At 39.6% G+C, this 22,633-nt stretch overlaps 1 protein-coding gene across 1 annotated transcript in view; it reads left to right on the top strand.

The window, feature by feature from the left end:
- FMN2 (formin 2) overlaps nt 1-22,633 on the top strand; it is a gene marked incomplete at both ends in the record, with an annotated part of 319,676 nt that overhangs the window by 170,703 nt on the left and 126,340 nt on the right. Inside the window, one exon of the mRNA XM_082631007.1 lies at nt 16,268-16,355. Coding sequence (XP_082487133.1) covers nt 16,268-16,355 — 88 coding nt within the window. The remainder of the gene's footprint in view (nt 1-16,267; nt 16,356-22,633) is intronic.

Genomic DNA, 22,633 nt, shown 5'->3' on the forward strand with positions numbered 1-22,633 from the left:
CTGATCTCCCTGTGCTATGCAGCTGCTTCCCCCTAGCTATCTGTTTTACATTTGGTAGTGTATATATGTCAATGCCGCTCTCTCACTTTGTCCCAGCTTACCCTTCCCTCTCCCCATGTCCTGAAGTCCATTCTCTACATCTGCATTTTTATTCCTGTCCTGTCCTGCCCCTAGGTTCTTCATAACCTTTTTTTTTTTTTAGGTTCCATTTGTATGTGTTAGCATATGGTATTTGTTTTTCTGACTTACTTCACTCTGTATGACAGACTCTAGGTCCATCCACCTCATTACAAATAACTCAGTTTCATTTCTTTTTATGGCTGAGTAATACTCCATTGTATATATGTGCCACATCTGCTTTATCCATTCATCTATCAATGGACATTTAGGTTGCTTCCATGTCCTGGCTATTGGAAATAGTGCTGCAATGAATATTCTGGTGCATGTCTCTTTTTGAATTATGGTTCTCTCAGGGTATATGCCCAGTAGTGGGATTGCTAGGTCATAGGGTAATTCTGTTTTTAGTTTTTTAAGGAACCTCCATACTGTTCTCCATAGTGGTTTTATCAATTTACATTCCCACCAACAGGTCAGGAAGGCTCCCTTTTCTCTACACCCTCTCCAGCATTTATTGTTTCCAGATTTGTTGATGATGCCCATTCTGACTGGTGTGAGGCGATACCTCATTGTAGTTTTGATTTGCATTTCTCTAATAATTAGTGACGCTGAGCATCTTTTCATGTGTCTCTTGGCCATCTGTATGTCTTCTTTGGTGAAATGTCTATTTACGTCTTCTGCCCATGTTTTAATCAGGTTGTTTGTTTTTTTGATACTGAACTCCATGAAATGTTTGTATATTTTGGAGATTAATCCTTTGTCCATTGTTCCATTTGCAAATATTTTCTCCCATTCTGAGAGTTGTCTTTTCGTCTTGTTTTTGGTTTCCTTTGCTGTGCAAAAGCTTTTAAGTTTAATTAGGTCCCATTTGTTTATTTTTGTTTTTATTTTAATTACTCTGGGAAGTGGGTCAAAAAAGATTTTGCTGTGGTTTACATCAAAGAGTGTTTTTCCTATGTTTTCCTCTAAAAGTTTTATAGTGTCTGGTCTCACATTTAGGTCTTTAATCCATTTGGAGCTTATTTTTGTGTATGGTGTTAAATAGTGTTCTGATTTCATTCTTTTACATGTAGCTGTCCAGTTTTCCCAGCACCACTTATTGAAGAGGCTGTCTTTTCTCATTGTCTGTTCTTGCCTCCTTTGTCATAAATTAGGTGACTATATGTGCATGGGTTTATCTCTGGGCTTTCTATGCTGTATCATTGATCTATATTTCCATTTTTGTGCTGGTACCATACTGTCTTGATTACAGTAGCTTTGTAGTATAGTCTGAAGTCAGGATGCCTCATTCCTCCACCTCCGTTTTTCTTTCTCAAGACTGCTCTGGCTGTTCGGGGTCTTTTGTGTTTCCATGAAAATTGTAAAAAATTTTTGTTCTCATTCTGTGAAGAATGCCATTGGTAGTTTAATAGGGTTTGCACTGAATCTGTAAATTGCTTTGGGTAGTATAGTCATTTTCACAATATTAATTCTACCAATCCAAGGACATAGTATATTTCTCCATCTGTTTATGTCATCTTTCATTTCTTTCATCAGTGTTTTATAGTTTTCTGATTACAAGTGTTTCACCTCCTTAGGTAGGTTTGTTCCTAGGTATTTTATTATTTTTGTTGTGATGATAAATGGGAGTGTTTCCTTAATTTCTCTTTCTGATTTTTTGTTGCTAGTGTATAGGAATGCCAGAGGATTCTGTGCATTAGTTTTGTATCCTGCAACCTTACCAAATTCATTGATTAGTTCTAGTAGTTTTCTGGTGCCATCTTTAGGATTTTCTATGTATAGTATCATGCCATCTGCAAACAGTGACAATTTTACTTCTTTTCCAATTATACAAATTTTATACAGATTATACAAATTATAAAAATTCCAATTATACAAATTCCTTTTATTTCTTTTTCTTCTCTGATTGCTGTGGCTAGGACCACCAAAACTATGTTGAATAAGAGTGGCAAGAGTGGACATCCTTGTGTTGTTCCTGATCTTAGTGGGAATGCTTTCAGTTTTTCACCATTGAATATGATTTTTGCTGTGGTTTGTCATTTGTGACCTTTATTATGTTGAGGAAGGTTCCCTCTATGCCCATTTTCTGGAGAGTTTTTGTCATAAATGGGTGCTGAATATTGCTTTTTCTGCATCTATTGAGATGCTCATATGGTTTTTATTCCTTAATTTGTTAATATGGTGTATCACATTGATTGATATGCATATATTGAAGAATCCTTGCATACCTGGTATAAATCCCACTTTATCATGGTGTATGATCCTTTCAATATGCTGTCGGATTCTGTTTGCTACTATTTTGTTCAGGATTTTTGCATCTATGTTCATCAGTGATACTGGTGTATAATTTTCTATTTTTGTGATATCTTTTTCTAGTTTTGATATTAGGGTGATTGTGGCTTCATAGAATGAATTTGGGAGTGTTCCTCTTTCTACAATTTTTTGGAAGGATTTTTGAAAGATGGGTGTTAGCTCTTCTGTAAATGTTTCATAGAATTCGCCTGTGAATCCATCTGGTCCTGGACTTTTGTTTGTTGGAAGATTTTTAATTACAGTTTCAATTTCATTATTTGTGATAGGTCTGTTTATATTTTTTAATTCTTCCTGGTTCCTTGGAAAATTGTACATTTCCAAGAATTTGTCCATTTCTTCATGGTTGTCCATTTTATTGGCATATAGTTGTTTGTAGTAGTCTCTTATAATCCTTTGTATTTCTGCAGTGTTAGTTGTGATTTCTCCTTTTTCATTCTAATTTTATTGATTTGTATCCTCTCCCTTTTTTTCTTGATGAGTCTGGCTAAGGGTTTATCAATTTTTCTTATCTTCTCAAAGAACCAGCTTTTAGTTGTATTGATCTTTGTTATTGTTTTCTTCGTTTCTATTTCATTTATTTCTGCTCTGATATTTATGATTTCTTTCCGTCTACTGACTGGGTTTTCCTTGTTCTTCTTTCTCTAGTTGCTTTAGGTGCATGTACGCTTAGATTGTTTGTTTGAGATTTTTCTTATTTCTTTAAGTAAGATTGAATTGCTATAAACTTCCCTCTTAGAACTGCTTTTGCTTCATCCCATAGGTTTTGGATCATTGTGTTTTCTTTGTCATTTGTTTCTATGTATTTTTAAATTTCTTCTTTGATTTCTTCAGTGATCTTTTGGTTATTTAGTAGTGCCCTGTTTAGCCTCCATGTATTTGTGTTTTTTACAGATTTTTTCCTGTAATTGATTTCTCATCTCATAGTGTTGTGGTCAGAAAAGACACTTGATATGATTTCAGTTTTCTTAAATTTTCCAAGGCTTGATTTGTGACCCAAGATGTGATCTACCCTGGAGAATGTTCCATGTGCACTTGAGAAGAAAGTGTATTCTGCCACTTTCGGGTGGAATGTTCTATAAATATCAATTAAATCTATCTGATCAATTGTGTCATTTAAAGCTTGTGTTTTCTTATTTATGTTCTGTTTGGATGACCTGTCCATTGGCGTAAGTGGGGTGTTAAGTTCCCCTAATATTACTGTGTTGTTGTCGATTTCCCCTTCCATGCTTTTTAGCATTTGCCTTATGTATTGAGGTGCTCCTATGTTGGGTACATACACATTTATAATTGTTATATCTTCTTGGATTGATCCATTGATCATTATGTCGTGTCCTTCCTTGTCTCTTGTAACAGTCTTTATTTTAAGTTTATTTTATATGATACGAGTATTGCTACTCCAGCTTTCTTTTGATTTCCATTTGCATGGAATATCTTTTTCCATCCCTTCACTTTCAGTCTGTATGTGTCCCTAGGTCTGAAATGGGTCTCTTGTAGACAGCGTATATATGGGTCTTGTTTTTGTATCCATTCAGCCAGTCTGTGTCTTTTGGTTGGGGCATTTAATCCATTGACATTCAAGGTTATTATTGATATGTGTGTTCCTATTACCATTTTCTTAATTGTTTTGTGTTTGTTTTTGTGGGTCTTTTTCTTCTCTTTTGTTTCCTACCTAGAGAAGTTTCTTTAGCATTTGTTGTAAAGCTGGTTTGGTGGTGCTGAATTCTCTTAGCTTTTACTTGTGTGAAAAACTTTTGATTTCTCTGTTGAATCTGAATGAGATCCTTGCTGGGTAGAGTAATCTTGTTGTAGGTTTTTCTCTTTCATCGATTTAAGTATATCCTGCCACTCCCTGCTGGGCTGTAGAGTTTCTGCTTAAAAATCAGTGGGTATCCTTATGGGGATTCCTTTGTATGTTATTTTTTGTTTTTCCCTCGCTGCTTTTAATATTTTTTCTTTGAATTTAATTTTTGTTACTTTGCTTAATATGTGTCTTGGTGTGTTTCTCCTAGGGTTTATCCTGTATGGGATACTCAGTGATTCCTGGACTTGGGTGACTACTATTTCCTTTCCCATGTTAGGGAAGTTTTCCACTATAATCTCTTCAAATATTTTCTCAGACCCTTTCTTTTTCTCTTCTTCTTCTGGGACCCCTATTTTTTGAATGTTGTTGCCTTTAGTGTTGTCCCAGAGATGTCTGAGACTGTTTTCAATTCTTTTCTCTTTGTTCTGCTCCTCAGCAGTTATTGCCACCATTTTGTCTTCCAGCTCACTTATTCATTCTTCTGCCTCAGTTATTCTGTTTTTGATTCCTTCTAGTGTATTTTTCATTTCAGTTATTGTTTTGTTCATCTCTGTTTGTTTGTTCTTTAGTTCTTCTAGATCTCTGTTAAATACTTCTTGTATTTTCTCAATCCGTGCCTCCATTCTATTTCTGAGATTCTGGATCATCTTTACTATCATTACTATGAATTCTTTTTCAGGTAAATTGCCTATTTCCTCTTCATTTGTTTGGTCTTGTAGGTTTTTACCTTACTCCTTCATCTGTGACATATTTTTTTGCCATCTCATTTTTTTTTTTTTAATGAGTCGGGTTATGTTTCAGTTTTACTGATTGTTTGGCCTGAGGCTTCCAATACTGGAGTTTGTAGGCTGTTGGGTAGAGCTGAGTCTTGGTGCCAAGAGGAGGACCTCTGTGACACCTCATTCCAATGAATATTCCCTGGGGTCTGAGGTTCTCTGTTAGTCCAGTGGCTCGGACTTGGAGCTCCCACTGCAGGAGCTTTACCTCAACCCCTTGCTCGTGAACCAAGACCCCACAAGCCATGCAGGGTAACCAGAAATAAAGAGAACAGTAATGAAGAGTTAAAAATAAAATTAGACTAGGAAACTAACAGGTATGTTAGAAAGAATATAAAAATAAAAATATAGGTGAAACAACAACTGGAAGGTAAAACAGAACTAACATAGTAAAAAAAAAAAAAAAGAAGAGGAGAAGAAAGAAAGAAAAAAAAAGTGGTGGAAAAGGCCTTGGCTGTGGAGGGCGAGCCTAAGCAGGAGCGGGGTTATTTATTTATTTATTTATGTTATTGAGTTGTATGAGCTGTTTGTATATTTTGGAAATTAAACCCTTGTCGGTCACATCATTTGCAAATATTTTCTCTTAGTGTGTAGGTTGTTTTTTCATTTTGTTTATGGTTTCCTTTTCTTTGCAAAAGCTTGTAAGTTTGATTAGTTCCCATTTATTTATTTTTACTTTCATTTCTATTGCCTTGGAAGACAGACCTTAGAAAACAATTGTTGATTTATGTCAGAGAATGTTTTGCCTATGCTCTCTTCTAGGAGTTTTAAGGTATCATCGCTTATATTTAAGTCTTTAAGCCATTTTGAATTTATTTTTGTGTATGATGTGAGGGAGTGTTCTAACTTCATTGATTTACATGCGGCTGTCCAGCTTTCCCAACTCCACTTGCTGAAGAGCAGAGTCTACATTTTTAAAAGATCCCACGTAATTTATGTGCATGTTGAAGCTTGAGAAATAACGCCTTATTTTACAGATTCCATGTTCATAATTCCTACAGAGTCCTTCATCAAAGGGATGTCTAAGATAAAAACTTCATTAAGAATATTAACTGAATCTGATATAAATTTGGAGAGATTTAAAGTAATCCCTTTTTTCTGGTTATATGTCCAAATTTTGTGGATTTCAAATAAATTTTTTCTTCCAGTTTTATTGAGCTGTAATTGACATACAGTACTTCATAAGTTTAAAGTGCACAGCATAATAATTTGACTCATATACATCAAGAAATGATTACCACAATAAGTTTAGCAAACATCCATCATCTCTTAGAGAAAACATTAAAGGAAAAGAAAAAAATTAAAATCGACTTGGAATGGCTGAGATGATGCAGTAAGAAGACTTGACCTCACCTTCCTCCATGAGAACCTCAAAATTACAACTATTTACAGATCAACTGTCTATGAGAACAACCTGAGGACCAGCAGAAGAGATCGTCTACAACTGAAGGCATAAAGAAGGAGCCACAACAAGAGGGGTAGGAGGGGCGGATACAAGGTGTAGTCAAGACCCATGCCCGTGGGCAGGTGAACCACAAACAGGAGTATAATCACAGTTGCGGAGGTTCTCCCCAAGGAGCGAGGGCTCTCAGCCCCACTTCAGGCTCCCAGCCCGGGGGTCCTGCACTGGGAAGATGAGCCCCGAGAATGTCTGGCTTTGAAGGCCAGCAAGCCTTGCTTTAGGGAGTCCCAGAGGGCTATGGGAAAAGACACTTTGTCCTTAAAGGGCAGAGTCAGGAGGTTGAAAGGAGCCTGGGACAGACCCTCTTGCTGATGGTGGAGAGTCTCCAGACAGGCTGAGGGAGCTGGGGCTCACCCTGAGGACAAGTACAGGCCTTTCGGGAGCTCTTTCTCTGCGTGGGCACTGGAGCATGTAGGCGCCATTTTGGAGTCCTCCCTCTAGCCTATTAGTGCCGGGACCTGGCCCCCCCAACCAATGGTCAGCACCAGTCCTGGCATGCCCCAGCTAAGCAGCCAACTGGGCAGAGACACAGACACATCCAACAGCAGGCTGCCTGCCCTCAGCTCCCTCATACCCTTGTTGCCCAGGACCTGGCCTTGACCAACAGAGGGGGCGTGAATGAGCCCCACCCACCAGTGGGCCAGCATTAGCACTGGGACACCCAGGGCCCTCCAGCTAGCTGTCAGGACCCAGACATGCCCATCAGTGGGCCGACACCAGATCCCTGAGTCTGGAATTCAAGACCCCAAGACCCAGCTCCACCCACCAGCTGGCTGACAGCAGCTATGGAACCCCCAGAATCCTGCAGAGAGAGATCCTGGGACACAAATCTTCCCACCAGTGGGCCAGCACTAGCCCTGGGATCCCCTGGGCCCTGGTCCTTCACAGCAGATGGCTGACACCAGTTCCAGAATCACTGGACCCCACAGCCAGAGAGCCTGGTTCTTGGCTCTGCCCACTAGAGGGTCTGCACCAGCCCCAAGATGCCGTGGGCCTTGGTCCCACCCATCAGTGGGCTGACACCAGCTCCAAGAAACCCTGGACACTGTAGTCAACTGCATCAGGAACTGCCCCCGCACGTCAGCGGGCCAGAACCAGGCCTTGGAAGCTCCCTCCACCCCACCCTCCACACCAGGCCCCAAACTCACTCACAAGCAGGCTAACACTAGCTCCAGGAAACCTCTAGCCCACAACCATCCACCCCAGTACCTCCCCTGCCCACCACTGGGCCAGCACCAGGACCAGGACTCCCTGGGCCCTGCAGCAAGCCGTGCCTGGGCCCAGCCCTGCTCAACAGCAGGTGCAGCCCCCACACTAGGCAGGGCCTGGCAACCAAATGGGCCAGGGTGCAACTTCACCTACCAGTGCCCCCACAGCAGTCAGTCCCCCACAACAAAAGCACCCACATGACCCACAGAGGGGGCACCCCTGTAGCATTTAGGGGAATATGTTTCCTGCTTAAGGCCACTTTTCCAACATCAGGAAATGTAACCAACCACCAAATATATAGACATGAAAAGAGAATTAGGAAAAATGAGGTGACAGAGGAACATGTTTCAAATGAAGGAACAAGATGTAACCCCAGAAGAAGGACTAAGTCGGGTGGAGATAAGCAACCTCCCTTCAAGATAATGAAGGTAAAGATGATCAGAGAACTCGGGAGAAGAGTGGATGAACCCTGTAAGAAGTTAGAAGTTTCTAAGAAAGAGTTAGAAAGTATAAGTAACCAAAGAGCTGAAGAATAAAACAACTGCAATTAAAAATAACACTGGAAGGAATCGTTAGTAACTTAGATGATACAGAGGAATGAATCAGCAAACTGGGATACCAAATAGTGGAAATTGCTCAAACAGAATAGAAAAAAGAAAAAAAATCTTTTAAAATGAGAGTTTAAGAGACTTCTGGAACAACATCAAGCATCCTGATTCTCACATTATAGGGGCCCCAGGAGGAGTAGAGAGGAATAAAGGGACAGAGAAGTTATTTGAAAACCTATTGGCTGAAAAGTTCCCTAACCTGGGAAAGAAAGGTGACATCCAGGTCCAGGAAACACAGAGAGTCCCAAATAAGTCCCAAATAAATAACCCAAAGATGTCTACACATTGTAATTAAAATGGCAAAAGTTAAAATAAAGAGAGAATATTAAAAGCAGCAGGGAAAAGCAACTAGTTCATACAAGGGGACTCCCATGAGGCTATCACCTGACTTTTTAGCCGAAACGGCCGGCCAGAGGAAGTGGCATGATATATTTAAAGCAGTGTGAGGGAAAAACCTACAACCAAGAATACTGTACCAGGGAAGGCTATCATTCAGATTCAAAGGAGATGTAAAGAGTTTTGCAGACAAATGAAAGCTAAAATAGTTCAGCACCACCAAACCAGCTTTAAAAGAAATGCTAAAGGGGCTTTTCTAGAAAGGCCACAATTAGAAATACGAAAATTGCAAAAGGAAAAATCTCATTGATAGAGGCAAATATACATTAAAGGTAATAGATCAAAACTAGTAGAGAGGTTAAAAGACAGAAATAGTAAAATCATCTGCATCCACAATAAGTAGTTACAGAAACATGTAAAATATGATGTCAAAATAAGTAAACCTGGTGGGGGAAGTAAAAATGCAGGATTGCTAAAAGATATTTGAATTAAGACATCAGAAATTTAAAATAATCACTTATAACTAAAAAGCTACAGTAATCAAAACAGTATGGTATTGGCACAGATACAGACACTTGGATAAATTGAACAGGATAGAAAGCCCAGTAAGAAACCCACGCACTTACGGTCAATTTATCTACCACAAAGGAGTTAAGAATACCCAATGGCGATAAGACAGTCTCTTCAATAAGTGGTGCTGGAAAACTGGACAACTACATGGAAAAGAATGAAATTAGAACATTCTCTAACACCATAGACAAAAATAAGCTCCAAATGGATAAAGACCTAAATGTAAGATTGGATATTCTAAAACTAGAGGAAAACATAGGCAGAACACTCTTTTACATTGGCCTTAGCAATATTGTTTTTGGATCTGTCTCCCAAAGCAAAGGAAATATAAGCAAACATAAACAGGTGGGACCTAATTAAACTTAAAACCTTTTGCACGGCAAAAGAAACCATCAACCAAATGAAAAGAGAACTTACTGAATGGGAGAAAATATTTGCAAATGATATGACCCATAAGGGATTAATATCCAATGTATATAAATAGCTCAACATTAAAAAAACAACCTGATTAAAGAATGGGCAGAAGACCTGAAAAGATATTTTTCCAAATAAGGCCAACAGGCAGATTAAAAATGCTCAACATGGTTAATTATCAGAGAAATGCAAATCAAATCCACAGTGAGATATCACCTCACACCTGTCAGAATGGTTATCATCAAAAGGAACACAAATAACAAATGTTGGCGAGGATGTGGAGAAAAGAGAACCCTTGTACACTGTTGGTGGGAATGTAAATTGGTGCAGCCACTGTGGAAAACAATATGGAAGCTTCTCAAAAAAACTAAAAATAGAACTACCATATGACCGAGCAGTTTCACTCCTGGGTATATGTCCAAAGAAACCCAAATATTCTAATTTGAAAAGATAGATGCTCTGCAGCGTTCATAGCAGCATTGTTTACAATAGCTAGGATATGGAAGCAACCTAAGTGCCCATCAACAGAAGAATGGATAAAGAAGATGTGAGATATATATATATATATATATATATATATATATATGTCACATTTCTAGATGTATCTCTCTCTATATATATATATATATGTATCTATATCTATATATATATAAAATGGAATACTACTCAGCCATAAAAAAGAATGAAATAATGCCATTTGCAGCAACATGAATGGACTTGGAGGGCATTATGCTAGGTGAAATAAATCAGACAGAGAAATACAAATATTGTATGATATCACTTATATGTGGAATCTAAGAAACACAAGAAACTAGTGAATATAATAAAAAAAGAAGCAGACTCACAGATATAGAGAACATACTAATGATTACCAGTGGGCAGAGGGAAGGGGAGAGGGTCAATGAAGGGGTAGGGGAGTAAGAGGTACAAACTATAGGTATAAAATAAGCTTCAAGGATATATTATACAACATGGGGAATATAGCCAATATTTTATAGTGACTACAAATGGAGCATAACCTTTAAAAATTGGGAATCACTGTATTGTACACCTGTAACTTATATAATATTGAATAGCAACTATACTTTAATAAAAATAAATTTTAAAATAAAATAAACACACATATATACACATATATGTGTATATATTTTATATATATAATATATACAGAGAGAGAGAGAGAAATTGTTATTGTTGTATATTAACCTCATGGTTACCACAACCCAAAAATCTATAATAGATAACACACAAAAAATGAGAAAGGTATCCAAACATAAGATAGTCATCACATCACAAGGGAGGTGAACAAAAAAAGAAAGGAACAAAAAAGAATTATAAAAACAATTAATAAGGGAGATTGGGATTGACATATACACTACTATGTATGAGATAGATAAGTAATAAGAACCTACTGTATAGCACAGGGAACTCTACTCAGTACTCTGTGGTGACGTAAATGGGAAGGAAATCCAAAAAAGAGGGGGTATATGTATACGTATAGCTGATTCACTTTGCCGTATAGCAGAAACTAATACAACATTGTAAAGCAACTATAGTCCAATGAAAATTAATTAGAAAAACAATTAACAAAATGGCAATAAGTACGTATCTATCAATAATTACTTTAAATGTACATGGACTAAGTGCTCCAATCAAAAGACATAGATTGGCTGAGTGGATACACAAACTGGACCCATATATATGTTACCTACAAGAGACTCACTTCAGATCTAAAGACATACACAGACTGAAAGTGAGGGGAGTAACAGGTATTCTGTACAAATGGAAATGAAAAGAAAGCTGGGGTACTAATACTTATATCAGACAAAATAGACTAAAATGAAGACTGTAACAATAGATAAAGAATGACATTAAATAGTGATCAAGGGATCAATCCAAGAATATACAACAATTGTAAGTGCATATGCACCCAATGTAGGTCCATGTAAATACATGAAGAAAATATTAACAGACAAAAAGGGAGAAATTGACAGTAAATAACAGTAGCAGGCTTTATAACCATTCTGACAGGTGTGAGATGTTATCTTATTGTGGTTTTGATTTGCATTTCCCTAATGATTAGTGATGTTGAGCATTTTTCATGTGTATGGGGGCCATCTGTATGTCTTCTTTGGAAAAATGTCTATTCTAGTCCTTTGCCCATGTTTTAATCAGGTTGTTTGGTTGGTGTTTTTTTGTTTGTTTTGTTTTAAAATAAATTTATTTATTTATGTATTTTTGGCTGTGTTGGGTTTTTGTTGCTGCGCACGGGCTTTCTCTAGTTGAGGCATACTCTTCGTTGTGGTGTGCAGGCTTCTCATTGCTGTGGCTTCTCGTTGCGGAGCATGAGCTGTAGGCGTGCAAGCTTCAGTAGTTGTGGCTCACGGGCTCAGTAGTTTTGGCTTGTGGGCTCTAAAGCTCAGGCTCAGTTGTTGTGGTGCGTGGGCTTAGTGCTCCACGGCATGTGGGCTCTTCCAAGACCAGGGCTTGAGTCTATGTCCCTGCATTGGCAGGCGGATTCTTAACCACTGCGCCACCAGGGAAGTCCCTTGTTTTTTGTATTTACTGTTGAGTTGTATGAGTTCTTTGTATATTTTGGATATTAACTCCTTATCAGATACATTGTTTGGATGTATCTCAATCCATTCAATTAGGCAGGCTTTTGTTGTTGTTGTTGTTCTTAGTTTCCTTCACTGTGAAAAAGGTTTTTAGTTTGATGTAGTCCCATTTGTTTAGTTTTGCTTTTGCTTTTCTTACCTGAGGTGACATATTCAAAAAAATATTGCTAAGACTGATGTCAAAGAGCATATTGCTTGTGTTTTCTTATAGTTTTATGGTTTCCAGTCTTATATTTATGTCTTTATCCATTTGAGTTTATTTTTGAATATGGTGTGAGAAAGTAGTCCACTTTGATTCTTTTACATGTAGCTGTTCAGTTTTCCCAACCTCCACTGTATATTTTTGCCTCCTTTGTTGTAAATGAATTTGACCATATAAGCTCGGGTTTATTTTTGGACTCTCTATTCTGTTCCATGGATCTATGTGTCTGTTTTTTTATTCCAGTACAATACTGTTTTGATTATGGTAGCTTTGTTGTGTAGCTTGAAATCAAGGAGTGTGATACCTCCAGCTTTGTTCTTTCTAAAGATGGTTTTGGCTATTTGGAATCTTTTGTGTTTCCATGCAGATTTAGGCTTATTTATTCTATTTCTGTGAAAAATGCCTGTAGCATTTTGACACGGATTGCACTGAATCTGTAGATTGCCTTCTGGAATATTCAAATTTGCTATATCTGTATTTTCTGCTTTTCATCTAAGCGTTTTAAGATCATTTTGTAAGAGTCAACTCCTTCATCTCCATTATATATATAGTCACTGGATTCTTAAAATGTTATAGTTTGATAGCTTCAAGTTCTTTTTATTCAGTATATTAAAGAGAGATGGGAAGAGAGAGAGAGAGAGAGAGAGAGAGAGAGAGAGAGAGAGAGAAGTGATGATGGTGGTTTCGTTATATTAGGTTGAATAACTCCGGGGAACTGTGGAGAAATTGATCCTTTTAGACATGTGTTCTCTCCTGTATGTATGCTTTTTGGAAGGTGATCAATAATTATTATTCATATCTATAATCTTTGACATTTAAATGTAACATACAGTTTATAGTCAAGTTCATTTCAATTATAAGAGGAAAAGCAAGTTTCAGGTATGAACTGTGAAACAGTCTGTGAAGAGGCTATGTGACCTACCCTTATTTATGAGCCTCTCAGGTTTAAAAGGCAAGGGAGTGACATGCAAATAGCGACACTTTTAGAGATAATACTGGAGAATGGATAGGAAGACATGAGAATCGTTGTTTATTCTATAATCACCTGGAAGGCTTTTTAAAATGCTGATTGAGTCTTTCTTTGCCTAGATCTTCTAACAGCTTTCTGACAGAGATTTTGCATCTTTAATAAGTTCCCAGGTGATTATGGTGCCCCCTGTTGCAGGAAATACACCTTGGGAACCACTGGACTACAACTGGGAAGTCTGGTTAGGATCCACAGTAGAGTTAGGGAGGAAGGAGTAGATTTGAAGGATATAGCAGACTTACAACTGACAGGACTTGTCAGACCAGAACATGCAGGTGAGGCGGGGGGGAGGTCTAGAATGATTTCTGGATTTCTGACTTTGATGGTGGACTGAAAATGGTGGTGCATGATCTCAACATATGGAATAAAAGAGGAGAAGCTGAGTAGGTTTTTGGGGTGGGCTTGATGACAAGTTTGGTATTAGACATGTCAGATGGAGGTTTATGTGGGTAATTGAAGTGGAGATATTTGTTAGGAAATAGGATACTGCTGCGGTTAAGATGCTGTTAAAAGAACACAGTTATAGGGCTTCCCTGGTGGCGCAGTGGTTGAGAGTCCGCCTGCCGGTGCAGGGGACACGGGTTCGTGCCCCGATCCCGGAGGATCCCACATGCCGCGGAGCGGCTGGGCCCGCGAGCCATGGCCGCGGAGCCTGTGTGTCCGGAGCCTGTGCTCCGCAACGGGAGAGGCCACAGCAGTGAGAGGCCCGCGTACAGCAGAAAAAAAAAAAAAAGAACACAGTTATATAAGTGCAGGCATACATGTTGATGGAGGAGAAAATATAGGTCATACATTGAAGAGAATATGGAACTGAGAGCAGAACTCTGGGATATGCCAATATTTAATGTGAAATCAGAATAGTTCACCTTAAAAAAAGCCTGAGCCAGACTGGCAGGAATCCTGGAGTAGAGAGTGTCAACTTTAAAAATAAAACAGCCAGTTATCTCAGCAGCATGAGTTTATTTGGTAATAACCAGGGGAGTCGTAATTGGGGAAATAAATTCAAGCTTTTGACCACAGGGAAATGAGGAGAACAAAGGGCGGGAGCTTTTATAGAGAAAAGGGGCAGTGGGTGGGGCTGTCCTCTATAAGAGTTCATTGGAGGAAAGTGGGAGTTCAGGTTTCTCATTGGCTGAGCTGCGACATTTTCCATTGGCCGAGCTTGTTGCTGGGCGGGAAGAACATCTCCCTTCCTCCTGCCGGGGAAGTAGAGACCCCTTCCCGTTGGAGGTGCAAGGACCCTCTCTTACCGTTTGGGTGACTGACCCCCAGTGGTAGGCGTGAGAGCTGCCTGTGCAGGCCTTCCAACGCCACTTTTAATTGAGGATTAGAAATTAATTTTCACCAGAATTTTTATAAGGGTGTAATAAACATGTCAGCACAGCAGGAAGGTCAGATGACATACGGATGCAGATGTGCCTATTGTAATTAGGAACCGGCGGGGGGTGGGAGCTGGGGGGAGATAGGAAACCTTAGGAAAAGCAGTATTTTCAGCGTAGCACAGATAAGACCCAGATTCTATTTATTTGAAGTTAGAAACATTTTTAGAACAGAGTACATGCCTTCTGCTTTTCTGAAATTAAGTTTCTGTTTTTTCACCTCGGAAGAGGAAATTGTTATTGATAAAAATAGTTTAGGTATGAATGGATTCAAATTCAAGTTCTAAACTGAATTGAATGAAATGTTTAAAGAGCAAACTGAGAATCAGTTTCTATGTCTTTCCTATTAGGAGGCACTGCTTCTTGTGGGTGTGTTAATGTCCTTTCCTCAGGAAGCTTTCAGAAATGACTGTGGGGTTTTTGCAGTTGGTTCTCCTGGAAGGGATTTGTCTTTTTCTCCACCCGTTTCCCTGATAGGGAACCAAGAATGCTATTATTCCTGTTGAGAATATCTTACATTGTGATTTGTTTGACAGCTGGGCATGATTATTTTATTAGTTTCCTAATTGATCAACTTAGGGCAGCTGTCACTTCTGGAATTTGACCTTAACTTTTTTCTTTTCCTCCAGTGTTTTTCTAAGCAAATTTATAACAAAATGCTGAGAGTAAGTAGAAATTGCTGCTCTATGTAAGATCAGTATCTGAGATAATATAGTGTCATAAGCAGGATTTATCAGTGATGTGTTATTGTCTAGAAAACATAATTTAAACATGCCTACATCTGTGTTAGGAAACTTCTCATGGGTTTTGTGGATTGACTCTTCCAGGCTCTCTGGAAGGATTTGAGATTGAGCTAACACAGCCCGTTGGATCTGATGATTTTATCACTATTAATTAGTTGGAAAGTTCCTCCCAAAATGTGGGCCAAATGCAAAACGAGAGCAAATGCCAGTAAAATAGTGAGCTTTCTAAAAAACCTTCATAAAAGCACATTTTCTATTTTGTGGTCAAACTAATCTGATCTAACAGATTCTCTGTGTAGTTTTTTTTTCCCCTTATTGGCCAGTGTTTCAAGGTTCTGCATTTAAAAACAAAGAACACTTTTTAAATCTCAGGCTGCAGATGATCAGGTGTGTAATTGTTATTTTACAGAGACCAAACTAACTTCCTAGATGGTTAGAAATTTCAGTGATGGCAGATCAGGCTTTTACAAGGCAGGTAAAGAGCCTGATGCTGAGGCTGCTGGTGAACAACAGGGCAAAGGCGGGGCTTTTGAAGACGGGAGATACAAAACCCAAAAGATTGTTCACATCAGTTCTGGTACTTTAACTGTTCTAAGTTATTTGTTCTTCATTTAGGATAAAAAATAACATGCTATTAAGCCTATCACTGAGTTCAAATAACATTTCTCCCTTTTCCTTTCTTTCTTGAACAGGTTGTCAAGTTACTAAGCAACAAAAGGTCACAAGCAGTTGGAATATTGATGTCTAGCCTTCACTTAGATATGAAAGATATACAACATGGTAAGTGAAAAATAAACATTCAGCTTTTGAATACTCAAATTTGGGCCAAAGGATGTGCTGCTTAGTGGTAAAATTATTTCATACTTAGACTCTCTGTGTAGATTGAGATGAGTATGTTTCCTGTAACTGCTACCCGTCTTTCTACCATGATTGTTTCTGGAAAGGTTACGAGTAATTTGGCTTTTGTGTTATTTCTGTATCTTGCTGAGAGCATGATTCTCATGTGACATGTTTAGTGTACATTAGCAAGTATTTAATTTTTAACTCATGAGAAATACTAGTCCCACTGTGCTCTGTACCTGATTTGACTTCTCTTTGCCATGTCCAAAGAGGGACTGGTGAACACTGGTGAGATCCAGATGTGGGCCGTGCCTCAGCCCCTGATGATACCTGGGGAGGATGGTCCACAGGAGAGGAAAATATACTGAGAGTGAATCTCAGATGTTTGCTGAGCTAACATAAAGAAGAGGAAGTAAACCTAAGATTTTCTAATAGATCAGCTAAAACCAGTGTATGAGTTTCATGGAAGCTTGTTTTAATTATTGTTGTTTTTAAAATGTCCTTATGATTAGAGACGTGGAAGAGTAGATTGGATTGCCGTGTATAGTGATTAAATGAAAACTCAAAACTGTTGAAGAGGCTGCATGACCACTTGTCTCAGATGCCTTTAAAGCATTGAGTAAGTGATGGAACGTATTCTCTTCGTCCTCCTGTTCTGAGAGGCTGTGAGATGCTGAAAGAATCACTCAAGCAGCTTTATTATGTGTAACTTTTTAGGCTGGACAACTGGTCCCTCTTTTTTCAGTTCCTTGGGATGACTAGCTTGTAACTGCCAGACTTCTCTCCACATACGGGGACCAAATTATTTTTCTAATAAGTATCAAAGATAGTTTCAAATTATTCTTACCCGTTTATGTTATTGTTGGTGATCCAGACACATGGAAGCAGTAATAGCATGATATTTTGTTATTTTTTATGGTGTTGTTTTAATTTATATCTTTAACCAGGCTTTTAAAATATTTTCTATATTTGGAAATAGGGTGATTTTTACCATTTTTAAAATGGCTTTCATGTCAGTATTTTAATACTTTACTATTGACAGGCATCCCTATGCTATATAGTCCTATCACATTTGTGCTGAAAGATATTGCCCGAAGGTGAATAGAGGAATTAAATTTATATTCAAAATGTCCCTTAAGCTGTTCAGAGCCTTAGAATAGATTTAAAGCAGATTAAATTATCCAACGGAATGCCAGTTTACCTGTTAACAAAATATGGTTTAAAAATCATGAAAACATTTATCTGGCTTTCCAGCTTACCCCTGTATGAATGTGGATTCTATTTGGTCAGCTTAAAATAATGTGTGGAATAATTCATAAATGGCACAAGCTTGTCCTGCCCTGTCAATCCGTGAGTAGCACAATCACAATTTAAATTTTTATTAAGCTGCTTTGGTGGGGAGGAGGCTTTCTCAAGTGGAAGCATTGGGGGTCGTTGTCATAGAACAGGACACCAAGGCCAGCAACAAGAAGCATTTGCTTTTCTAAAGCTGGCAGATATCGCCCAGTCAAGCCATGGAATGAAATCTGAAATGAATGCTATGGTCCTTTCCTTCAATCGGATATTGCCTGGGTTGAGTTAGTAATGAGAACCTTCTGAGCAAAGGAATCGACTAATGTGTGTGTGTGTGTGTGCGCGCGCGCTTTTCGGTGCCAGAAGCCCGGGTCTGCTGTGTGTTGTCGGGATCGCGGTGTCTGTGATCACGTGCGGCCTCCATAGTAAAACTGACTTCTGTCAGGATGTGCCTCCACTGAGAAGTCCACGGAAGTGTAAACATCAATTGGTTTGGATGTGGAAGTGGCCACAGGATGTAACCAGACCTCCGGGGTCACCTTATACAAGAGCAAACTAAGCTCTTTCAGTGGTTGTGTCTCTTGCTCAATGTCACACAGCTTGTTTTATTTTATTTTATTTTTTTCATTGTGGTCTTCCAAGTCTTTATTAAACTAAGGTTTCTTTGAATACCTAGTTTACTGAGAATTTTTTTGTTTTTGTTTTTTTAACATCTTTATTGGGGTATAATTGCTTTACAATGGTGTGTTAGTTTCTGCTTTATAACAAAGTGAATCAGTTATACATATATATATATATATATATATCCCCATATCTCCTCCCTCTTGCATCTCCCTCCCACCCTCCCTATCCCACCCCCCCATCCCACCCCTCTAGGTGGTCACAAAGCACCGAGCTGATCTCCCTGCGCTATGCGGCTGCTTCCCACTAGCCATCTATTTTGCGTTTGGTAGTGTATATAGCGCAGCTTGTTAATAGGACAGACTGACCTGCCCTCAGCCCTCCTCACTAACTCCTCCTCCTCTCCCATCCACACATGCTGCTCCTCGAAGATTGTGCTTTTCCTACAACCAGCATTGGTATCTCAAAAACAAAGCGTGTGTCAGATGGTAAAAAACTGCAGGAATTTTCTTCTCTGTCTTCTTCCCTGTCAGAGAACTCTAGCAAAGCCTAGAGCTGAGTTTCCTTTGTAATGTTTTTATTGTAAAGTGCGGCATTGGAGTAATTAGGATGGGAGGTTTGGGTCATAGGTGCCAAAGGTCTGATCCTCCTCTTGTCACCATATCTCCGTGTGTGTGTGTGTGTGTGTGTGTGTGTGTGTGGCGCTTATGATGGAGGCCTGAGCTGCTGTGATGCAGTTGTGAACGTGCCTGGTAAACTCTAAATTATCCTGCATATTGTAACAATTTTTAGATGGGAAGAGTGAAAATGGTGTGCACCTCTGAAAACTCCCACTCCAAGGGTTTAGAATAATTTAAACTCTAGGATAAAGGTGTTTTTCAGAGATTTGCCCTAGTCTGTGCTGGGGGTCCGAGCAACTCTGGGTTTAGGATCTCCTTAAATCAGGCTCCAGAGGCCCCGTCAGGCAGGGCTAACTGTCCATCACTGCAGGAGTCGATTTCCCTGTGTGTAGCCATTCGAGTCCCAGTTTATTGTCAAGAGAGTCTAGAATCTGTACTTTGGGTGGGCCCTGAGCTTTCGTATTTAGCCCCAGGCCACAGAAACTGTCAGCACGAAGTTCAGATTTGTTGGGTCAGGCAGGGCAAAGCCAGGCTCTGAGCGGGCTCCTGTCTCAGGGCTCTCTCTTGCCTTTTGATTAGAATCCTAATTCCTATCTCGTCAGCTCTTTGAAGACTTTAAGATATTTTACAAATATATTTTATCCAGCATTTTTAATTGTTCTCAATGGGAGGATTCCTTTAAATAATCTAGTATTATTCCCAGAAATTGGTATTATGAGAGTATCTACAGATTTGTAGTTTAGTGAAAAGAAATTGAATTTTCTGTATAACTTTTGGCCTATAAGGAGTCAGTGTGGTCATCACAACTCTTAGGTCCATTTTGGTAGATCATAGTAGCTCTAAAGGAATCCTGAATTTCATAAGGCTCAGCTTTCCCCCACCCCCACCCCCCATCCCCAGTCTCACTACTGGGTGGAAGATCCACATGGTTCATCATCCAGACTGGGATACTTTTGAGAGTGGAAGGGGTGCCATTAATAATACTGCCTGGACAACAAGTGCTAAGTGGACATTTTGCAGGCACAAAGGTAGTAAGGTGACCCTGCCACCAGATCAAGCGAAGCAGTTTCTGATCTAATTCTCTCTTGTTTAGATATTTATTAAACCCTGGCAGCAGGGTTACTGTAACCCTGAGGTTGTCTAGCTTTCAGTGTTTGGAGGTCCTCTCACCAATATCTTGCCTGAAAGGTTTGCTCTGCACCGACCCATCACAGAGGGAGCGATCTTTTGCCCTCAGTATGCCAGAGATGCTGGAAATCCAGCGCAGCCAGGGCCATAACCAGGGCTGTTCGGGACAAAGCCTTGGGTGGCCTCCTTAAGGACCCCAGCTGTAGACTCACCCCGCGGGGGGGTTCTTGTGCTCAGCCTGTGGACAGAGGTGGCTGGGGCATGTCTAAGAGATTTCAGCTAATCCACAGACCTTGTATACCCTTAGTTTCACGTATTCATGTACAAATGAGCAAGCCTCAGCTATCGGAGGGCTGAGGACCTTGCAGGAGCTGCCTCTGGAGTGTGGCCTTCTTACAGGCCACAGGGGCGCCGCCAGCTACCCTGAGGTGCAGGTGCCCCAAGTACTGAACCCTTAACTGGCTCACGTACCCTGTTACATTCCCTTGGTACACGTATGTCAACATCGATTACAGGTACAGTAGCAAGGGACACCTAAGAAAGAGTTTGATGGCCCCGCCCATGGAAACAAGTGTCACTGCCCACCCAGGAGTAGCCGCCCCAGGCTGATAAGGCCCAGGTTCCTTCCCTCCTTTGAATGTCTGTCCTGTTTAAAGCCAGCTGGTATTGTGAGCCGAGGGCAGTGAATACTAAATTGTGTCCTTGTTGAAATTTCTATCCCGTTCAAACGCGATTTATCAAAATTATGTGACTTGAAATTAAAGGTCATAATTATATAAAACTAACTAGTATTCTGTTAGAAATATAGTTGATAAGGTAAATGAAACCATGGTTGTTTTTATTTTGGGTCTCTAAGCCTAAGATTGCTTTTCAAGCACTTTTTTTTATTATTTTAAAAAAATATAGTTAAGGATACTTTACAAGGACAATAACATGTTTTATATTTAAATCAGAAATTCCAGTGACGTCTGTCTGTCTCTCACCCCTCATTGGAACCGCATCGTGTTGCTCATCTTTTGCTCTTCGGTCACTGGCTCAAAGGGGCTCAGAGCTGAGAAGCCTCGTCCTGATAACTGTATAGGAAGGAATTACGTAAGGCAGCAGGTGCTTAGAAAGATAATTGCTGTTGACAAGCAGGATACACATTCTGAAACTTTTCTATCAGGATTCAAAGAGACGGCACTCAGTATTGGTTTGAATTTTACCCCCACCCCTCCCCCAATTATTACTGATAGTTGTGTAAAATGGTCCAGAGGAAGGGGGTTAATTTCCATTTTGCAGTTAAGGGAATTGAGGCTTATAGATCATTGTGTCGGTGACTTCCCCATAATAAGGGCATCTGTCCCCCTGACTCCGAGTTCATGTTAGCTTGTTTCAGAGTGAGGACCTGTGTTATCTAATAATATGCAAAAATAGAACTGGCAGGAGTACATAACACTTTTTCCTACCAATATGGAGTTTTAAAACTTTGCACAAGATAAATTTAGCAAATTTGGTTTCTTGCTTTGTGTCATTTTATACAAATTCCCTTGTTTGATTATTGACTCTGTTCCTTAGAGAAATGAAGTTGTGGACTGTTTTTCATATCTGTGAATTAAGTGAGTAAAAATATTTTAAAGAAAATTATAAATTAGTGGAGTTGTTTGTTCTTGATTGAACCAAACAAAATTTTTATAGAAAAAGTAATCTGGGCTAAGGTTATCAAATAACTGAAGCATACTGTGATTATTGTAAGTCTGGTGGTACATAGAGGTGGAACTTTCTGTGCCTCTCTTTTAGGTACCAGTTGCTCAGAGAGTATGTAGGGAAATACAGGATATCCCCCTATTGTGGTCCTTGGGGGTGCCTGCTTTCATTCAGACTCACTGTCTAAGCATATTATTTCTTCTCAGTGTCTTTGCTTCCCTGGGTTTCTCTCCACTTTCTAGTGTAGTCTAGCAATGATGAGGGCATGAGTTCTGGGGCCAGGCTCCCTGGATTCTGTTATGGACTGAATGTTCAAGCCCTAACCCATCCCACCCCACCCCCATTCCTGCGTTGGACTCCTAACCTCAAATGTGATGGTGTTTAGTGGGGACTTTGGGACATAATCAGGTTTAGGTGAGGTCAAGAGGGCAGAACCCCCATGATGGGATTAGCATCCTAATAAGAAGAAGAGGAAAGACCAGGACTCTGTGAGCCAGGAAGAAAATCTGCCCCATTTCCAGTCTCCAGAACCTTGAGACCTGAATTCCTGCTGTTTAAGCCACCCAGTCAAAGACAGATTTGGATCTCAGCCCTGCCACTGGTTAGGTAAGTAAACCTGGGCAAATTTCTTCATCTCTGTTCCTCACTTTCCTCACTAGTAAAAAGGGATATTAAATGAGTTATTTCCTGTAAACACGTGCATGCATGTTCACACGCAAACACACACACACACATACTCACACACACATTCACACATGCGTGCACATGAGCACACACACAGAGTCAGTATTAGTTGTCCTCCCCTTCCTGGGATCCTTAGGGGATGAGGTGTGTTTTCAGGCTTTGGGAGTGTTTGAAACGCCAGATTGG

Source organism: Mesoplodon mirus (genome assembly GCF_964341445.2).
Source record: "Mesoplodon mirus genome assembly, chromosome: 2".
Lineage (NCBI taxonomy): Eukaryota > Metazoa > Chordata > Mammalia > Artiodactyla > Ziphiidae > Mesoplodon > Mesoplodon mirus.